Source organism: Hypomesus transpacificus, unplaced genomic scaffold (assembly GCF_021917145.1).
Source record: "Hypomesus transpacificus isolate Combined female unplaced genomic scaffold, fHypTra1 scaffold_107, whole genome shotgun sequence".
In the NCBI taxonomy this organism is placed as follows: domain Eukaryota; kingdom Metazoa; phylum Chordata; class Actinopteri; order Osmeriformes; family Osmeridae; genus Hypomesus; species Hypomesus transpacificus.
Window position 1 is genome coordinate 572,310 of NW_025813698.1, and position 19,315 is coordinate 591,624.

The following is a 19,315-nucleotide window of genomic DNA, read 5'->3' on the forward strand; positions in this document are numbered from 1 at the left end:
TACACCACTTGACTCATAATTGCACAGCTTTGTTTGATGGCTGGCCTAAATAATTGGATTTATCTAGTTTGGCACCCTTTAGTGTAGTCAGTGACCTCACATTGCAACGTGAGTTCGGTATCACGTTGATTCTTGAGGCTCCGCCCAGTTGTTTTCGCTACTTCCCTGAACGTATCTGCCCGGTAGATTTGAAGACGAGTCGAGAAAACTGGAGACGGGTGAGCATTGGGTGAATCGAATCGGACTAGGAAACAAGAGCAGCTTAACTTACATTATTTTTTTCTAAATCGATTATTTATGTAACTATGATCTACAACATTTAGACTGGCAAAAATGAGATTACGATCCCGAACTATTGACGACCGCCCATCATTGGCACAGTTCAATGACAACGGTCAGTGCCCCTCAACAACTCCGCGACCTCGGCGAGCTGGAAAACGGAATATAGAAAAGGTATTTGAAGATCTAGTAGTAGCCTGTTGTAATCTGTGTTAGCTATGTGTTATTTTCACCCAAACCGGAAAGGCCAAACACCAACTGTATCTGGTTAGTTAAACAAACATAAAAGCAATGGAACATATTGGCTAGCCTAGCCACGTTAGCAAGCTTTGCTAAAAACAATGGAGACCACGCATGCGCTTATCGAAATGTTGACGTAGATAAGCAACACGGGCGAGGATGTTTTGAAAGACGAACAGATTAAATTAAACTAGGAAATAAAATAAAAACTTGTATTTTTATTCTAATTCTGTATATAGGATGATGAGACACTTGAACAAGAGTACCACTCGCCCTCCTCTTACGAAGACACCGCCACAAGACTCCCCCCTGTTGTACAGGGTCGTGGGAGGAAAAGGCCGGCTGTATTTGCTGACAGAGAAGGTACAGTTATTTTAAAAGTGTCTTAAGGCTGGAAGAGTTATACCAAAACATGTTCTTCCTGCTGCTGTACATTGGCTGAATTGTAACTTATTCCCCTCAGACCTTGTCTTCAAGACCCCTGTCAGGGTCCAACATCACAGGGTATCATCAGAGATAGACCACCCTTCTCCTCAGAATTCCGCAGTGCGGAATATTTACACACCTATTGTACGTTTTCTCACACCTACCAAAGAAAGTAAGTAAACAATCCCTTCCAGCCTTGTGTGCAAAGGTTTTCAAAGATGGTTGCTTTAAAGCTCCTTGCTTTGATAAAAAAACATTATAGCCAACAAATAATGGAGGGACTGTTCCAGCACCGCTGTTAGACAATGAGGCAGTGGCAGCTGGCAGTACATTCATTTTTGTATTCCACAGTTAACCATCCTCATAGAGGTTATTGTCCGTTTGTGAGGCAATACGAATTAGGTCAGCAGTGCATGAGTGTGTGCAGTGCAGTGATACCACAGTACTGTCTTATTCTAAGACTTGTGTCACTCTCTGTTCAGACTCAAGGAGTCCCCGCAGTGGTGATGTGCTCATGAGTCCAGAACAATGCGTGTTTGGTTTCGGCTCCATCGGCCTCCTTGAAGGAGAGGAGGACAACGAGGATGCTTTCAGCCCGTGAGTTTTGCTCCTATTATTCTTCCGTTCTTTAAGTAAAGTACATTTATACCGAAAGCTGCACCTCATTCCAGTTGTGTTGCAATTGGATATCTTGTTGATCTGAAATACCTTCTGGATGGATCAGGTTTTACTACAGGTTGTGTTTGTAGCTTTGATCGTGTCCATTTAGTCCCCTCAAAGTGTCAGTCAGAGCCCTTGTATTGTGGTCGTTTTCAGTTTCGCCTTTATCAAGAACATTCCATCCCGGTCCCAGCAATCCAAACCCTGCGTCCGAGACATTCCACCCAAGACGAGGAGCACGCCCCAAGCTACGCTGGTTCTAGACCTGGTATATGTTTTTGTTATTAGACTGTTAGTATGTAGTTGACCTGCAAAAGGTCAATCGATCAAAGGGTGGGTCAGATGGCTGAGCGGTTTTCCATTCAATTTGATTGAGAATCAACTCGCAGTGCACAATGGGTCGAGCATGTACCACTGAATTGTGTTGATTTTACATGGATTACTACAGTATATATTAAAATCAAACAGTGATAACTAAATTCAAAAGTACATAGATGCATAGATATGGGCAGATTCAATATACAGATAATATACACATACAAGTACCAACCATTAAGTCACAAGAAGATCAAATAGATAATACTGATATGTACCCTGCCATTTGACTCATTGTAAAGACGGATAGCCTGATGGAGGAATGAATTGCAGTGTCTTTTTGTATGGGCTGTTGGGATGGTGAGTTCTGAGTTATTTCTTAGAGTCTGCCCTGTGGCCCTAGTCCTAGTTGGTGAAACGAGGTCATGCAGAGAAGTTAGGGAATCGGGCTGTTAATCAGAAGGTTGCCGGTTTGATTCTCGGCCGTGTCAATTACGTTGTGTCCTTGGGCAAGGCATTTCACCCTACTTGCCTCGGGAAGATGTCCCTGTACTTTACTGTAAGTCGCTCTGGATAAGAGTGCCTGCTAAATGTGAATGGTTCATAACTAAGAAGGACTTAAGTTGGAATGTTTTTTTGCAGGTTAACAAAACACAACCTTGCATTAATACCTTGCAGTGCACGGGTGATGTATTTTTGGGGGTTCTGTGCTCATGTGATGTTTGTGTTCTTTTGTAGGATGAGACTCTCATGTACAGCTCACTCAGTGTCATAGATGAAGCAGATTACACCTTCCGCACAGCGTTCCAGGACCACGAGTACAAGGCAAGTAGGACGAATGTCTTAATCCACAACGGCAGTGTTTGGTCTTTTTTTCCAGCAATTCCCGTAAGGGAATGTGGAGGTGCGTGTTGAGGAGGAGTATGTATACATTTAAAAACTTGCAATGTCTTTTATTTCAGGTCTATGTGATTCTACGACCGTATGTGAAGGACTTTCTGCAAGCCATGTCAAAAGTATTTGAGGTAGGCCTCAAATTTCTTTCAAGTTCTCTTCAAAAGGCTGTATCAACATTTATAGGGTGTTGCCATGTCAACTTTAAATGTCTACTCTTGTCCTTAGATGTTTGTTTACACATCAGCAAAGAAAGAATACGCAGAAAAGATACTGGACATCTTGGACCCGCGGCGAAAATTGTTTCGGTATGACTCTTTAATATTTTCATACATTCTCTAAAGAAAGGCTTTTTTATAATGTAGTTATCTAGATCAGACACTGTTGAATACATTCAGTGAAAATTGTATTTCCCATTTGCTGCATTGCTGACAGTTTTGTTGGTGTTTTGTTTTGGACTGCACACCCATCTATTTTAATGATGCTTATTTCTTTACCTTCTTTAGACATAGACTGTATCAAGTGGACTGTACCTGTGTCCTTGGACACTACGTTAAGGACCTGGGAGTGCTTCAGAGGGACCTGGCTAAGACTGTTGTGTTGGACAATGCTCCACACACCTACCCCTATCATGTAAGTTTATAGGTGATATTACATATCGTGAACTGTTTAACTATCAATATTGACTTAACCGTCTTGTTTTGTAGCTGATGAACATGATTCCCATCAAGAGTTGGTCTGGGGACAAGGAGGATAAAGAACTGCAAAAGCTTATCCCATACCTGGAGAGACTGTCGGGAGCAGTAAGTTGTTAGAAATATAGATCTTTGACTTTCTGTGGATGCTTAGAGTAAGTCACTAAAGTCTTCTCTTCAATTAGTTGCTAGTTAAGTGCTCTTATTTGTCTTTTGTCTGTGTTTTATAGGATGATTTCCGGGCAGTTCTGAAGAGGAGAACTGACCACTTTCACAGGCTGCTTTCTGAAGACTGAGAAGAGGCTTTCATTACCATATTCTTTTTAATCTTTTTCAAGATACACTGAGATTTATATTAATATTTCACACTAGCCGTAAGAGAAATCCGAGAAACGTTTCAAACTAGCTGTTGCTATTGTTACACTATCTTGACCATCTAATATTTCACAGTACACAACCCGTTTCAACCTACAATCTTCTGCTTAATATATGGATCCTTCAGTGTTGTGGTGTCTAACAGTGGTCAACCCTAACCTTCCAGCATGCTCCCTTCCGTGGAAGTGAATGTACGTGGTGTAAAAAAGACTAAAATGTCTTAAATACACAATCCCTCTAATTTCAGAAATTTGCTGTCCAAAATTATTTGTATATTTTGTTTTTAGAGGAAAATAAAATGTTGTTTGAAAGTTACAACGTTTATGTAAATAAATAAAGCAACAATTACTTATGAAGTTTCTTCCTGTAGGCTATGTTGTCATTTTGATACGTTTAATGATAATGACTATAATACACTATGCGTTAAATTACTTATTTGGTATAAGAAGCTTTTTGCATGTTTAACAAGCAGCGCAATGAACCCCCCTCCCCCTCTAAGTCGAACCTCCCACCAAATGTAGTCTACAGTGAAATTCTATCCTCCTCAATTCAGTTTCTCTCGCATGTGGTACGAGCACAAAGACTGGCATTGTAGGACTCCCATCATCTTTTAACGATCTAAAGTTCCTTAAACCTAAAATGTTAAGCTTTTAGCAAGGCACGTTTTGTCGATATAGTTGTGATTGATTTTTAACCAGTTTCCGATTACCTGGCTGAATTACATGCCAAACGGGAGTTGGTATGCAACTTGATGAAACTGCCAATACACGTTTTAATAACAATAGCACAATAATAATCTGAATGTGCAACATACAAGGACACATGATGATATAGATGTATAAGAAGAACGTTAGAAAAAGTCCTGAGCTGTCACTTACAAGTTATACATTTCTTAATGAGACGGCTACATTTAACAGCACAGTCCCAACCCCCCATTGTATCCGTCTCGGATTTATTTTCTCCATATGCTCTGTTTGACATGGTACCCAGAAAGTGTGGGCGGAGGCTAAAGCATAGTATTTTGTCCGTCTTGAAATTTGATTCAGAAGTTCAGAATACTGGAAGACAAAAGTGAAGGAAAGCTAAACCGGATTGAGGATTTTTCATCCAAAAGTGTACCTCGTCAATCGTGCATCCTGCGAAAACGGTAAATTCATTTAGTGTCTTGTTTCTCGAATTCTACAGCCTAATATGAGGTGATAGTTTTACATATATAGGCTAGTGTGGAACTTTAGTCTGATGATAATGGCTATCTAACAAATAATGTGCTGAATAGTCAAAACACTCGACTTACGTCATTAAAATAAAACTAATTTGTATCTCCATCAACATCAATTGTTTCACTGATAAACAAAACAAACTGTTTATTGTAGTCTCATGGACATTTGGGAGAAGGTAAGGCCTTTGAGATAAATCGGGTGTAGAATTTGTAATTAGCCTATAAACGTATCGATACAAAACGGACTAGATTGAACTCCTTGGCACATCGTTTTAAAACCCATAGGTCCAACACCATGGAAACATCAGGTCCGTCTTTATTATGGGGAAACGCATAAACGATTGCCCTACGAGCGTAGGGTATTGAAGACCAGTCTGCGCAATTTAAATAGGTGCTTGCGATTGATATTTTTTCTCTTTGATTTGGATAATGTACCTTTCTTGTTCGTAATTTGTTCAGAATAGCGTGAGTGTAAAATCAGACAACGAGCCGCCCTCCACGATTGGCGGTGCCCCAAGGGCAAACTCCAAATGGAATCCCCAGATGTTCATAACCCCAGTTTAGCTCGAAGGGGGTATATACAGGCATGGCAAAATCGAACCTCCCCAATGAACAGGTTCCACATTGTTTAGACACCAAACTGATTTGGTCATACTGTAAGTTAGGTTATTAATTTTCACTTTGTAGGTTTTGCGACAATGACAACCACAGGGCGTCAAGCCAACAACCCCCAAGATGTGAAGGAGATCGACATGGTGAAGGAGTCCATTAGTGACATCATTAATCAACTCCAGGACATTGACCCAGCCCGGTTGTCATTCTCCCCATTCCTCGATCTGGACACCCAGATATCCTTGGCACCAGTGTCAGACAGTCCAGAGTCTTCAGTAGAGGAGCTTCGCTCCTCTTCACACTCTGTCACAGGATCCCAGCATTCTCTGGTTCCTCTATCGGCAGGTAAACACTGTTTTCCTAAGTATTGATCTATTTTTAATATTTTAATATGAGTGTTTAATGCTGAGCATGGACCAGATAACCTTATTCATGGCTGATGGATTGATTCACTTGCACTAGTTGTAGATCATTTATAAAGTTTTTCAAATAGAATTGACTAAACAAAAAAAAATGAAAAAAGCGACTAGTGAATTTGTGTGTTCATGAGTTGAAGAGATATATTTGCTGCTTTGAATATGCCATTTGAATAATATTTGAATATGACTTGTTTTGATCAGATCCCTGTCACCAGGCTGGGCCTAGTGAGTCCCTCGCTAAAGAGCAACTAGATGAGGGGGATGAGGGAGCACTGGAAGGAACTATTTCCAGTCCGATTGCTGCAGCGCACTCTTTGGAAGACACTGTGGAAAATTGCATCAGTACGCCAAATCCAGCCTGCTCGAGAGACATTCCCAATGGAATAGATACACTGAGATGGAGTCCTGAATCCAACAATCTAGATTCCACTGTAGATGAAGGTCACCCATTGATCGACTTGCCACCGGAGAGCATTGAGATGACCATGTGGAATTCAGACGGGCAGGGAACATGCGAGACTGCTCCCCTCGAGGTCTCAGACAGGGGACGATGTTGCTGCAGTTGCTGTAGATGTTGCCAAAGCGGACGAGCTCCTGCTCTGTGCTCTGTGCTGGCCTCCCTCCTGTCTACGGCAGGGATTCTCTATGCATTCTATTTCTATGTTCCCATTGAAGTCCCTGACTGCCCTGACATGCTCAGTCGCCTGGTGTTCACACTTGGCTGCTGTGCTGTTGCTGCTATTCCAGTCTTGTTGGGTATGTCTTGGTTATTATGTTTTGGACAGACTTGAAACCCTTGAAGCCTAAACCCTGTCTGATTGATGATTTGTGTGAGAGGCTCTCTTTAATGCAGAGTTAAGAAAGAGAAATTGCAGGCTGTCTGCCCCTCCTGTCTTGGAATTTGTCTACATCCAAGTCTTGTATTTAATCGTCTACTTTCTAAACCTCAAGGCAATACAAATCTATCCAGGACTCAAGGGAGGAGCATAATTTCCTCTTCTTATATATAGCTTAAAAGAATAGTAAAAAGTAGTTCAGTTCTCAAATCTCCAGGGACGTGTCCTAATAGTTTTCTTTCTTTCTGGGGAAGCATATCCAGTCATCCACCTTCAGGTTATCATGAAAGGACGGAGACAAGCAAAAGATTGTGTTATGAATTATTTGTAAATGATCCCCATTGAATAGCTGAAGCTTTACAGAAACAGGATGCTAAAGAACCATGCTGGCAGGCTGAATCACAATAAAGCAGACCTCAGTGTTTATTTGTGGCCAAAGAGCACCGTTTCAGCTGCTGCTAACCCAGCCCTGCCTTTCCCTTCCTTGTCTAGGGATGCTGATGGGTGCTATGTGCCGATTCTGTACTGGGTCCTTGGGTTCTGTGGAAACACTTCCCAGACGACTGGCAGTTCAGCAGCTGTTTGTCACCACATCCACAGAGCAATTGTCTCTTTACATTCTCAATCTTGTTGTTCTGGCCACTCTCCTTCCCCAAGACCAGCTGAGGGTGGTGCCTGTATTGGCTGCCATGTTCATTCTGGGAAGGTAAGTCTCCTAAACTGTCAATGTGACGCGAGTGAGTGTTAAGATGAACAAATTGCATGCCGATATCTACGGTACAACACTAAAATACATGTTCCCTCTCTTTTCCTCGTAGGCTACTCTACTGGTTTTCCCTTCATGTGTGTAGCTCCTGGCGAGCTTTTGGATCAGGGTTTACCGTTTTTCCTCTTCTTGCCATGGTGGCTTTTAATCTGTACTGTCTGTGTGACTTGGGCCTCAGAGAGCTGCTTTTTGGGTCAGAGGACACGCTCTTTAATCAGACGACCCCTTCTTCCTGGCCGCTGGAGATGATGCAGGGTGGCAAACTGGAGAGTGGCGTACCCACAGATACTGACATCCTGGACACTCAGTGAGGAGGAGAACAACGTCCCTTTTTCTTTCAAGAAAAAGCGTCTTCCAGAAATAGCCCATTCCTGTGGTCTGGGGTTCAGCAGAGCTACACAGAATGCCACTAACCTCTAAGACTGTAAAGGCTAAACTTGTATTTTGCTCCCATATACAGATCTTTTTTTACGTGGATTTATGCTTATTATCTGAAATGCAAGCCGTTTTCCATCTACATTTGGAGGAAGTCTTTGGACAATGTTTTTGTAAAATAAATCAATTTAAGCTATTCCAGTGCCTATTTAATGTTTTGTGAAGTAATTTGACTAAAAAAAGCTATATTTACAAATGGATGAATATTGTTCCAAATTATTTCATATAAAACCACCGAATGGCTCATTGGTAAATTATACGGTTTATAAATGATACTGAAGAATAAAAGCAATTTTTATGGTAAACAAAAACTTTGCAGCACTTTTCTATTTGATAGTTTTGTCTATTTGGCAGGCTACAGCAGTAATTGGTCACGTTCCTCATATAGTTGCAATGCAGGTGGGTGAGGGGAATCGACTGCTTCCTGTCTGCTCTTCGGACACACTCAGCACTACCATCTCCACCCCTCTCCTTGCCTCCTCTTCATTGCTGGTCCTGCTTGCCCGATTTCTTGAAGCATCACCAAATAAGAAGACTCTGTTCACCACCGATGTTATGATCAACATAACGGTCAGGACCACCACCGGCCCACCAATGAGGATGCCAAGCACGGCCGCAGTCCGGTCCATGCTGACGGTCATTTTACGCCGTTGGCTCCAAGGGTAGACAGGGGGGTTACAGATACCAAGGCGGGGATCGAAGGTAGAGTATGGAGGGCATTCCAGGCAGTCTGTGTTCCACTTGCTGAAGCAGGTGTGGCAGCTTCTGTGGCAGGGTAAGCACCTGTGGGTGCCATTTCCGTCTGACTCATAGTAATGAGGTGGGCAGGCGACCAGGCAAACACTCTCAAACGCAATCAGTGGATGAACACACACTGAAACAGAGGTTACAGGAGGTACATACACTCTGAAACAGAGGTTACAGGAGGTACACACATTCTGAAACTAAACAACATGATTTTTCACCTCTATTTGGTTCAAAACATTGAACTTTATCAGGTTTCATCTGATAAAACCTTCCTCTGGTTGTTTTAGCTGTTAAATTCACTCAATATATGCGCATTAAAATACAGTTTAGATTTGCACGCTGTTTTTTAAAGGACATTTTTGCGGTAAGTTATCCTCCAAAGTCATGTACAGTACTACATCAGCACACCTGCACAGCTGCCATCAGTGTCTCTCACTGCACACTCCTGGACCATGGTCCTCTGCATGCGAAGTCCTGCCATGCGCCCAGCTGACCCATACAACTCCAGTTGGAATTTCAACAAGCGTCCTGTTAATAAGGATACAAATACTTTCAAAGGAACAGAATGCAGTTGAAAGTGAACAGAAAATTAGGTTTCAATCAGATGCAAATGAGAGAAGGCCAGTATTTATACTGCAGCCAAATCAAATCAAATCAAATCAAATCAAATCAAATTTATTTGTATAGCCCTTTTTACACGCAAGCATGTCACAGAGGGCTTCACATGCGCCCATAGAACTGCCCCTCAACCAACCTAAACCCTCAAGGAAGACAAGGAAAAACTCCCAGAAAAAAGCCATCGATAGCTTGCACCTCTAATACACATCCCCCTCAACCTGTCTAACAACCTTCTGTTTCCAACAATAACAACTACATACGTTATCAATTAAGCCTTTTTTAGACAAGGCTGATCGATGTGTCTTCTGCACAACTTCAGCTGAACTCAGCTTTTCCTCTGTGACCTTGCGCAATCTACTGTACCTTGGTCAAATAAATCTCCATTGTTTTTTATCTGCAGTATCCAGTGTCCTGATGGATTCTCATCCCAGCAGTGTGTGCTGGTAAATGCCCAGTCAGAGAATCCTGCACAGGAGCTGTCATAAGGCCTGTATTTGAACATCAGAAAAGGTACCCAATAAAAATATGAACAGTTCACCTATTAATCTACCCATAATAATACATGTTGTTTGTTGTTGATGTTCATTGATAGTGTACCTGATAGTGAGGAGGTTGGAGGTAGTTCCCATAGGGCTGGTAAGGGTTATGGAGAGGTCACCACGTCTGGCTGAGGTCAGGGTCAGTCGGGCCTGCAGGTGCTCTAAAGACTGAATCCAGTTCTTGGTACCGTGACAAGCTGTCTCGTTCCACTTCCATGTCAGCTCCTTGCGCAGCTCACTATTGTAAAGAGGTGAAATTTGACTCAACGGTAATGGAAATGTCCATGAAAATATGACTAATTTTGTCAAAACAAAAACACATGAAACATGAAGGAACTGAAAGTGACTGCAGCTTTTCAATAGCAAGCTGAACGAACAAGCAAATTTTCCTTACTGAGGTGTGGTAATGACATCAACAATACACTTCCTCTGAGGCTGGACTGCTCTCCATTTCCTGGCCAAGTTGACCATCTTGCCTGCATCAAGCAGCCCAAATCCATAGTAGTGGCTGACTACAACAGAGTTAAGTGGTGATTTCCAGTGAAAATATCACTAACTCATAACTCCTACACAGCTGGGGTTGTTCCCACTATACTGATATAGCACTTTGAAGTTACATATATCAATACATATTCAAATGTATCAACTTAATCTGCTGCTTTGTGTCTCACCAACTCTACCAGCTCCATTGGTCTTCCAGTCACTTGTTTTAAGCTCTGCTGGTCGAGAAGCTCTCACTACCAGGTGCTGAACATCGCGCCAGGTCAGAGTGGGGCTGAGGGCAAAAAAGTATTATATTTCCTGTTGATTCAAGGCCTCAGACAAAAACAAGTTATTAAATGACGGATGGGGGGGGGGGGGGGGGGAGTGGCTACTTCGCTTCCAAAGCCAGAGCAATGATCCCAGACGCCAGAGCAGCGGAGGCAGAGGTCCCGGTGAGGTCAGAGGTACAGGTATGGTGCAGGTTTGTGGTGACGATTCTGCGGTGGTGAAAGCTGCCGCCGCTGTAGGTGGTCGTTAGGATGGCGGAGCAGGGTTCGCTGTAGAATGGCACGGTGCCTCTCTCTGTAGTGCTACCAACTGATATTGTGTACATGCTATTGGCGTAGCCGTCACAATTACAGTTGTCAAAGTTGCTTCCCCCGTTGCCTGAGGCCCAGACATAGATGGAACCCAAGCCCCCACGGCCCTATGAAATATTAAAGGTGTTACTACACCAGTAGCTCGGTGTCACTCTTAAGCGAAATAACACAATATAGACACAAACTACTACTACACACTACAGAGGTAGAAGTAGAAGATAAATCATACTTGGCTTATGCCTCTAATAAAAGCTTCTTGCGTCAACGGACTTGGCCCTTCCACATTCTGGCCCCGGTCATCAGGGCCCCAGCTGGAGCTGTAGATGTCAATGTGTTGCTGGTTCCAGTTTAATGACCTGGTCTCTATCAAGTCAGTGACCAATCCATCCAGCATCCTGACAGCTGGACAAAACGAAGCATGAGCCGTGTTGAAGTAAGATTAAGACAGAACAGATTACCGGATAAGAGTAATTTAATGCTTTGTATATTTGCCTCCTATTTTTGCTTGGTAGGCCACTCCAACTCCACAGACACTGTTATTTGCCATAGCAGCCACAACTCCTGCGCACTGTGTTCCATGACTAGCGGTGAAAATAGCAAGGTTTATTTGAGATAACGCCACACAATGTTGATATACTGGTGTGTGTCATAAACAATGATGTTAGTGTGTACCTTTTTGTCTTGGTCTTGGAGTAGTGAGTGTCTGGATATGGGTCATTATCATTCATATCATAACTAGCCTGCGGATCCTGTGGGTAAGTACAGTACAGAAGATTAGAACTGTAACTGTCTTTCATTCTCATTTCATGTGCTAAATAAATACGATAATCAAATCAAATGTATTTGTATAGCCCTTTTTACACGCAAGCATGTCACAGAGGGCTTCACATACGCCCATAGAACTGCCCCTTCAACCAACCTAAACCCTCAATAAGTAACTTACATAATTTCCAGCAATGTCTGGGTGGCTTGTCTCCAGGCCATCATCTAATATAGACACCACCACACCTTTACCTGTGTAGCCCTGAGCCCAGGCAGCCAAAACATTCTGATTGTAGGCCTCACTCTGGAAATGGGATATTTTCACCCAGACAAAACATCAAAGAATATATTAATACAGTGTAAAGCTAAATAGAAAACGTTAAAAAAAAATATATATATATATTTATAATAGCCTTTTTGAAATATACCAAGTACCACTGTTGACTGAAATAGGCATCCGTTGGTGGAATTATATTTCGGCTCACTCGAATCTTTCCATATTGTTGGGAATACCAAAGCACCTGATAAAGCAAACAGTATCAACATGTGTAGCTTTCGTACATTTCATTTTATTTTCTGTAGTTGTAAAAAAAAAAATCACCGTTGGATCCCTGTCCAGGCGCTGATTCAAATGATGTTCATGCAAAGACTTTCTTGCCATTTGGTCAAAGTTTTTTATCACCATATGGTAATAGTTGCCATCTGGAAATATCTTTGTTCAAATGGAATAGGAAAGACAGTTACTCGCATTACAACGGGATGCAAGTGATCTGGCTATTAGGCTACAGTAGCTGTTGCTTACCTTTCCCAAATTTAGGAAACCATATTTCTTAGCAACATTGTCGACGTTTGCAGCATCGCCACTCACAAGAAGGGCCCAACTGTTGGTGAAGACAACCCCGGCGACATAGGGACAACACAAAGTACATAACGCTATTAAAACAGTATACTTCATTCTGGATACTTATTGAATGTGTGCTCTGGGATCACTGGGCAGATATGGACCACGTTAATCTGGGGCTGGGAAGTCTTGAAAGCAGTTTTGTCAAACCAAGTCTGGCTAAATCGAGTTCAGTCATCATTCACTATAGCAACGGTTGGACAACACGCGCTCAAGCCGGACAAAATATTCCCGCCAGCACTACGTATTGCCAATGCCTCTCCGACACCACACACACAAAATGTCATTCTTGTAATCACGCATAATATGATACAATGCAATATATCATGCAATTTCATGTATCTGCTGTTACCCCGGTGAAGTATAGGTATTTACGTATGTGTCGTTTAACAGCGCTCCAAGTGGTTGACTTTGAGTTAACACCGGTCTGAAGTATTTTCATAACTAAAACTCAAAGATGGCGGCGCTGGTTGGTAAGACATGTTTTTGCTCAAATGTAAAGCTTTTTACTTAAATTTCATATCAAGTATGTTTGACTTTCGACACCATTGCCACATAAATTACAGCTAAGAGTGACGTATTCGATTTACTGACAGTCTTTGTTGTTTGCTCTGCCTTATTTTATAATTTGCGCTCACTGACCTTGCTAGCTCAACAACGACGTTAGCCGTGCCAGCCAGTTAGCTTTGCTAGCTAAGCACCCATCATCAGTGGTCTTGCCAGACATAGTTAGGAGATAAACATCTTGCTACTGCAGGACAGGAAAGTGCCTGGTTGTGTAACGATTCGGGAAGATATATACATTTACCTATACCCAACTATTACATCAGTGTTTCTAGTTGGGCTAGCTAATATAATGTAGCAAGTCTAGTGCTAGCCGCCAACAAACTACCATGTTACCATTTCGTTCAAGGCAAGATATTGAAAATATTATGTTGTCATTTTAAGATTCCATTGTCGCCTGTTATACAAGGTGTGTAAGTGAAAACGGAGTTTGTATGCATTTGAGTCTGATAAATTAGTTTGTTATTCCTTCAGCTGCAGGTCCTCGTCTTGCTGCGTTTGGTACCTTTTCAAAAAGGTAAGAATACTTTAGTCACCTAATCTTTGCTAGCAAGCTATTAATAATTTTCACTGTTAAACAAGGAATTTACATCATATGTCTCAGATTTGGCGTGCATATGACAATACATGTATAACTGTCTCTCAAAGTATACTTTCAAGTATCCTTAGCCCAGAGTCTTAATCAAACCGTTTTCTTTCTTTTATAACCCAACCTGACCAATATTTTCAACACCACAGACCTATTTCGTTAATCACCGCTCAGAGCTGTCTACATCACTTTACCAAAAATGAGAATGCCAACAGGTAAGAGTGCTCCTTCCTGTCATTTTTCAATGTACAGAAAAATAAATGAGTACCATAAGCAGCTCAAAGTTAGCAGGTACAGCTTTGCATTAACAAACCACTGTTCTCTTATAGTTTGGTTCCAGTCAGAGAGAATAGCACTGCGGTTGCTGCAGCCAAACCAGCTGCAGTAGCCACCAGCAAGGGGGAGTATGTCATCACCAAGCTGGATGATCTAGTGAACTGGGCACGCAGAGTGAGTCTCAGTCTCCTAAGAAGCATAAGGTTTTTCTAATAAACTGGGTAAAGTTGACGGTTGAAGATCAGACAAGACCCTCATACGTTTGTTGTGGCCCACTGCACTTTCTCAGCCGTTTACGTTTGTGTGCGTTTGTGTTCTAGAGCTCCCTCTGGCCCATGACATTTGGACTTGCATGCTGTGCTGTGGAGATGATGCACATGGCTGCTCCCCGCTATGACATGGACAGGTTTGGAGTGGTGTTCAGAGCCAGTCCCAGGCAGTCAGACGTCATGATTGTTGCTGGAACTCTGACCAACAAAATGGCCCCAGCTCTACGGAAGGTATTGTACTCTTCAAGAAATGTTTTATGTTTTTTCTAATTGCTAAACTTAAGGTGTACAGAATATAGCCTTGTTTGTGCATATTTTGTTGTTGTTGTAAACCAGCAGTTATGTGAGAACTTTGTTTGCTTTCATAACAATAAAACCAATTATGTAGAAGGCTTTTGTTCTGTTTTGAGATGGATTAGCTTTTAATCATGTTTCATTTAATGAAGTTATCATGTTTCTCTCTGTAGGTGTATGACCAGATGCCTGAGCCAAGATACGTAATTTCCATGGGAAGGTAAAGTTAGCTTTCAATTTCCCAGAATAAACTCTGGGTAAAACATAATTTCTCATGTAGGGATATTTGCCAGGATCAAAATGTGTTCATAAGCCACTGTTTTGCGTAACATTTTGTATGCATTTTCTTTAACTTAATATAAATGAAGTGGCTAAATCAGTCCTATTTTGTCAGTTGTATTGTGCATGTAGCTATAGTTAATTTATGTCCAATAATACTCAAGTTTTAACTTTGTAGCTATTTGCAACAAGTACAGGTACACTAACAATGTCAGTGTAGTGGAAATCTAAATGTTGCTAATTGACAGCACATCTATTATTACCCTGTCTCAGCTGCGCCAATGGTGGTGGCTACTACCACTATTCCTACGCTGTGGTCAGAGGCTGTGACCGCATTGTACCAGTGGACATATACGTTCCAGGTATGTCTTGATTCTTTTAAACGGACTACACTCATTCAGTCAACTGAGGTTTTTACACTAAGAAGCAAGAGTAATGTGGTGTGAAATTCAAACCCGTAGGTTGCCCGCCGACTGCCGAGGCACTTTTGTACGGGACTTTACAGCTGCAGAAGAAAATAAAGAGGGAGAAGAAAATGAGGATCTGGTATCGCAAGTGATATCATGCACATGTATGACTTTGTAAATGTTGTATTTATGGGTGATCTTGTCACGCAGGGAACTGGTTGGCAATATATTTAGGAGTGACTCTTTGAGTTCAGGCTCCTCTTCAATCTAGTCTAATAAAATGAGTTTCTTGTCTGTTGTGTTTCTATTATTCCAAGAATTACACACTAATAATTGCAGTTTGACATTATTTAGTTAGGCAGTGCTAAATCCTTTGACTTTCAACATATCAAGTTAAAAGGTTTAGTATGTTGCCACCCTTTTCCAATGTTTTCAGCTATGTTGAATACTAAAGGCCTCTAGATGGCCCTCTTGCATCAACTTACGCACACCGTTTGACGGTACAAGTACAGTATTAATATCAATCCCAAATGAAGTCCATAATATTACCCCTCCCTCAGGCACAAATGACATGTCTCTGACTTATAATACAAACAAACTGATTTTAATCAAAAGGCAACACTATTGTGCATTCACTTGAGACTTTCCCCCCAGTCTTGTTTTGTTTCATGCCTAAATTTCTGATGAGTGTTTAAAAAATAAAAAGGTCACTCGGTACACTAAAGATTGGTGGAGGATTATTTGACGTGGTGTCATTGTGAATGTACTACTGTCAAAGTTAAATTGTTGCATGGACTCCCTTACACGTGGCTGCACGCTTGTCTTTACCGATTGTATTTATCTACAGCCACATGTGAATGGTGAGGCAATGTGCAATTGTTATCTGTGAATCATTAACAATTCCTAACCAAACACTGTGGCTACATTGTACAGCTTTACTTAATAACTATGAAAAAACAGAATTGGAAGATGAATTCTTTAACAGTGATTTTTTTAAAGATTGAGTGCATGACCTGAGAAGCACTTGAGGGAATATTATAAAAACTCGATCATTTCAGGCTTTTACTCTTTCAGAATTGTGGGTGTGATCATCTTGCGGAAATCATAATATTTGCAATCAGTTGGTGGTACAATATCCATGGTTGTGGTGCTAATTTTCTCCTTTTTGAAACCGGCTTCAAGCAGATGAGGCATTTGGGTCTCCTGAAAATCAATAACACAAGGAGATTGTCAGCATTAAGTACATTTGCAGGTACCCACTGCTAAACTATGAAGTGAAAATGTATTTTAAGTCGTTCTTCACTGCCCTGACCAAGTTACACAGTATCGTAAACAGTGTTTGTACACACAACTAGTATTTAGCTCTGAAGTGACAATTATTACCTGGAACATCTTCTCAATGTTGTCAAATTTATCCTTGAGAAGTTCGCCCCAAGAGGTCAGGTTGCAGTAGGTGAGCACGCCACCAGACTTCAACAGCCTGTGAGCATGACCCTGGGAACAGGATAAGGAGAGAATCAACCTCCATACAAAATCGTCCGATCAAAATGAAGTACAGAAAATCTGTCAATAGGACATTTACAATCGTTTATTTTGACGTTGAACTCAGTGCGGTGCATGACTAACCAACATACTGTTGACTCGTCTTATATGCTTATGATGGTAACATGTTGTCCTTGAAAAAAGCCATTTCAGTAATGTGCTATCGACTACTTACCTTGATGAAGTCAAACTGGTGAGTGTGCCATGTCTCCTCTGACAGAGGATATGTGTCATACAGAATACCTAACAAAGTGAAGGACGAATATCAAATCCTCATTCAGCAAAAGTGTTTTCTACGCTACAAAGTGACGTCTGTAGAATACGTAGGCCTGGACGTTGGATGTAAAAGCTGGATAGGCTTACCATCAAAATGATTAGCAGGCAGGGTAGGAACCACGTCTTCCCAAAGACCTTTCAGCGGCACAATCTAAACATGTGGAATCATTTCAGGTATTAAAACAGATTCAATTCTGATGGTTCAGATGCAGTTCTATGGGCGTATGTATGTGTGACATTGCCTGTAAAAAGGACTTTACAAAATCAAATTTGATTTGAGAGGAACTTGCAAGTGTGCTGTGAAGTCTGTCTTACTTTATGGGGCTGAACCTTGGCCCATTCTTGCAACCTCTGGAACACTCCATCATTGCACTCAATAATCCAGTGCTCCTCAATGGGGAATGACTCGACTTTGGTTGCAGCAATGGCCATGCCAAACCCAATTTCCAGGACCCGTCCACCTTTACCACAACAACAAATGATATAGGATTGTATCTTCCACACCACTGATTGCTTTATCTGACTGGTGATGAGAAATGAATAGGGGCACAACTGTATTGTTTATTAGTGAAAAGATATTTAGGCTATGGTGAGAGCCGTGGTAAAAATGTTTGGAATGCAAGGGGAGAAAGCAGGAGGTTGTGACATGTGATAGAAAGGCCACTCACTGCAAGGGGTTCCACAGCTTCTCTTTCAGAGATAAATATAGATTAGTAGAAGGCCATTTGGTTTTGCGTTGCTGTTCTCAACCCCATACACATATATTATAATCTGTAAATAGTTTAAGAAATGTTCCTGGTGATATAGACAAGATTCACGTATGGTTTAAATGCAAATCCCAGTTCAACAATAGAGAAGTTGCTGTTAATAAATAATTAATGGTAACCTATAATGGCCTGAAAGGGGGAGTGCTATTAAAAAGGATAAACTTTTCTTAATGGTGCCCATCCAAACTTTATTCAATGACACGTAGGGCTAGTTATAAATGACAGTCCCTTTAACTTGGCACGTTTCCATGGGTAGAGTAACACCTGCTCAACTGAGACACAAATGCCCCGTTGACCATGGTTTCCCACACACTTAATTTGCATAAGAGAACATTTGCGCAATGAAAAAAGCGAAAAAATATAAAAACATCAGATAGACTAGGCTACCTTGCAGCCGACTACATTATAAATGCCAATTTAGTATTTTAAAATCGTATGCATTTGGTCTATTCTGACGTAATACTTATAGTGACAAAAGTTTGGGATTTCACTTGGATTAGGCTACGTCTCCAAAAGACTTTCAATTGAGAAATGTGTTCTTGTGCCATGTTCACGGTGTGTTCAAGACCAGCTCCGGGTGGTGATATTGTGTGGATACCTTTTGAAGACGCCACAGTTGCTAGAGAGTGCATGTATGGAGTCTCCCAACGCTCCATTACAGGCTTGCCCAAAATCTCGAGATGAGTGTCGGCCTCATTGTATCCAGCACTCGCGCCGTGCCATCCAGTTTTACAGTCTTCTCCCTTGGAAAATATGGGTTGAGCCGTAGTCATGTTGGTGGTTGTTTTACTTTAATTCAAATGCGTGGACGGGACTGTCTCCACACGTTGTGGCTAAAGAAGGACTGAATTGAAGACGGTGGGGATTTATATGGGGTTCGAAGTGCTGACTGCACAAAAAGGGTTGGCAATGTCGATGAGGCGTTGCTTGTACGTTGGGATATCTAGTTGGTTTCTGCAGTTCAATTCTGCGTGCATTCCAAGAGTAGCGCTGATACTCTACACTGTCACTGAGCAGCTGCAGCATAAATGCTTGAGTATCCCAATTGAATCGTACATGTTTATTCACTGACTATTCACTGCTGTGCAATACATTGGCATAATTTGACAGCATACATTTTTATCATTGAGCTCGGCAAAGGTAAAAGAATGAATAATACCTAAAATAAAGATTCTAAAGATCTCGTGTTTCTCGCTCACTTGCCATTGCTAACAAATTACGTAACATTGATA

At 41.5% G+C, this 19,315-nt stretch overlaps 5 protein-coding genes across 6 annotated transcripts; 3 read left to right on the plus strand and 2 right to left on the minus strand.

The window, feature by feature from the left end:
* The first annotated feature begins 156 nt into the window (after positions 1–156).
* On the plus strand, positions 157–4,199 carry ctdspl3 (CTD (carboxy-terminal domain, RNA polymerase II, polypeptide A) small phosphatase like 3). Of its 2 annotated transcripts, XM_047050284.1 has the most exons (12): positions 157–218; positions 324–453; positions 759–882; positions 983–1,117; positions 1,428–1,542; positions 1,762–1,873; positions 2,659–2,745; positions 2,883–2,945; positions 3,043–3,122; positions 3,321–3,447; positions 3,522–3,617; positions 3,740–4,199. In XM_047050284.1, the coding sequence occupies exons 2-12, from the start codon at positions 334–336 to the stop codon at positions 3,803–3,805; spliced, it is 1,125 nt and encodes a 374-aa protein (XP_046906240.1). In that variant the 5' UTR covers positions 157–218; positions 324–333; the 3' UTR covers positions 3,806–4,199. The 2 variants fall into 2 exon arrangements, with proteins under 2 accessions (XP_046906240.1, XP_046906239.1); XM_047050283.1 differs by having other exon boundaries at positions 157–453.
* A 661-nt stretch (positions 4,200–4,860) lies between these two features.
* LOC124487915 (transmembrane protein 79-like) lies at positions 4,861–8,467 on the plus strand. The gene is made up of 5 exons (XM_047050313.1): positions 4,861–5,031; positions 5,791–6,060; positions 6,336–6,890; positions 7,463–7,676; positions 7,789–8,467. The coding sequence occupies exons 2-5, from the start codon at positions 5,802–5,804 to the stop codon at positions 8,045–8,047; spliced, it is 1,287 nt and encodes a 428-aa protein (XP_046906269.1). The 5' UTR covers positions 4,861–5,031; positions 5,791–5,801; the 3' UTR covers positions 8,048–8,467.
* Positions 8,468–8,551: 84 nt separating this feature from the next.
* On the minus strand, positions 8,552–12,669 carry LOC124487884 (proprotein convertase subtilisin/kexin type 4-like). Its single transcript, XM_047050258.1, has 13 exons — positions 12,664–12,669; positions 12,348–12,440; positions 12,101–12,223; positions 11,830–11,906; positions 11,650–11,738; positions 11,387–11,559; positions 10,951–11,264; positions 10,747–10,850; positions 10,470–10,587; positions 10,134–10,313; positions 9,900–10,024; positions 9,327–9,446; positions 8,552–9,045 (listed from the first exon to the last, which is right to left on the minus strand). The coding sequence occupies exons 1-13, from the start codon at positions 12,667–12,669 to the stop codon at positions 8,552–8,554; spliced, it is 2,016 nt and encodes a 671-aa protein (XP_046906214.1).
* A 558-nt stretch (positions 12,670–13,227) lies between these two features.
* On the plus strand, positions 13,228–15,792 carry ndufs7 (NADH:ubiquinone oxidoreductase core subunit S7). Its single transcript, XM_047050351.1, has 8 exons — positions 13,228–13,293; positions 13,859–13,901; positions 14,123–14,188; positions 14,303–14,423; positions 14,570–14,749; positions 14,986–15,032; positions 15,365–15,453; positions 15,553–15,792. The coding sequence occupies exons 1-8, from the start codon at positions 13,278–13,280 to the stop codon at positions 15,648–15,650; spliced, it is 660 nt and encodes a 219-aa protein (XP_046906307.1). The 5' UTR covers positions 13,228–13,277; the 3' UTR covers positions 15,651–15,792.
* A 668-nt stretch (positions 15,793–16,460) lies between these two features.
* On the minus strand, positions 16,461–18,982 carry gamt (guanidinoacetate N-methyltransferase). The gene is made up of 6 exons (XM_047050350.1): positions 18,682–18,982; positions 17,632–17,777; positions 17,404–17,467; positions 17,216–17,283; positions 16,882–16,992; positions 16,461–16,701 (listed from the first exon to the last, which is right to left on the minus strand). The coding sequence occupies exons 1-6, from the start codon at positions 18,854–18,856 to the stop codon at positions 16,561–16,563; spliced, it is 705 nt and encodes a 234-aa protein (XP_046906306.1). The 5' UTR covers positions 18,857–18,982; the 3' UTR covers positions 16,461–16,560.
* Positions 18,983–19,315: the final 333 nt, after the last annotated feature.

Coding starts and splice junctions, on each gene's coding strand:
- gamt (XM_047050350.1), bottom strand. CDS start 18,856: ATGACTACGGCTCAACCCATATTTTCCAAGGGAGAAGACTGTAAAACT. Junction 16,993..17,215: donor ACCAGTTTGACTTCATCAAG/GTAAGTAGTCGA, acceptor TCCTGTTCCCAG/GGTCATGCTCACAGGCTGTT. Junction 16,702..16,881: donor ACATTGAGAAGATGTTCCAG/GTAATAATTGTC, acceptor ATTGATTTTCAG/GAGACCCAAATGCCTCATCT.
- ndufs7 (XM_047050351.1), top strand. Junction 13,902..14,122: donor TTTGGTACCTTTTCAAAAAG/GTAAGAATACTT, acceptor TCAACACCACAG/ACCTATTTCGTTAATCACCG. Junction 15,033..15,364: donor TACGTAATTTCCATGGGAAG/GTAAAGTTAGCT, acceptor ACCCTGTCTCAG/CTGCGCCAATGGTGGTGGCT.
- ctdspl3 (XM_047050283.1), top strand. CDS start 334: ATGAGATTACGATCCCGAACTATTGACGACCGCCCATCATTGGCACAG. Junction 454..758: donor GAAAACGGAATATAGAAAAG/GTATTTGAAGAT, acceptor TTCTGTATATAG/GATGATGAGACACTTGAACA. Junction 3,123..3,320: donor CCGCGGCGAAAATTGTTTCG/GTATGACTCTTT, acceptor TACCTTCTTTAG/ACATAGACTGTATCAAGTGG.
- LOC124487915 (XM_047050313.1), top strand. CDS start 5,802: ATGACAACCACAGGGCGTCAAGCCAACAACCCCCAAGATGTGAAGGAG. Junction 6,061..6,335: donor TCTGGTTCCTCTATCGGCAG/GTAAACACTGTT, acceptor TGTTTTGATCAG/ATCCCTGTCACCAGGCTGGG. Junction 6,891..7,462: donor TGCTATTCCAGTCTTGTTGG/GTATGTCTTGGT, acceptor TTCCTTGTCTAG/GGATGCTGATGGGTGCTATG.
- LOC124487884 (XM_047050258.1), bottom strand. Junction 10,851..10,950: donor GCTCTGGCTTTGGAAGCGAA/GTAGCCACTCCC, acceptor TTTTGCCCTCAG/CCCCACTCTGACCTGGCGCG. Junction 9,447..9,899: donor TGGAGATTTATTTGACCAAG/GTACAGTAGATT, acceptor CCTTATTAACAG/GACGCTTGTTGAAATTCCAA.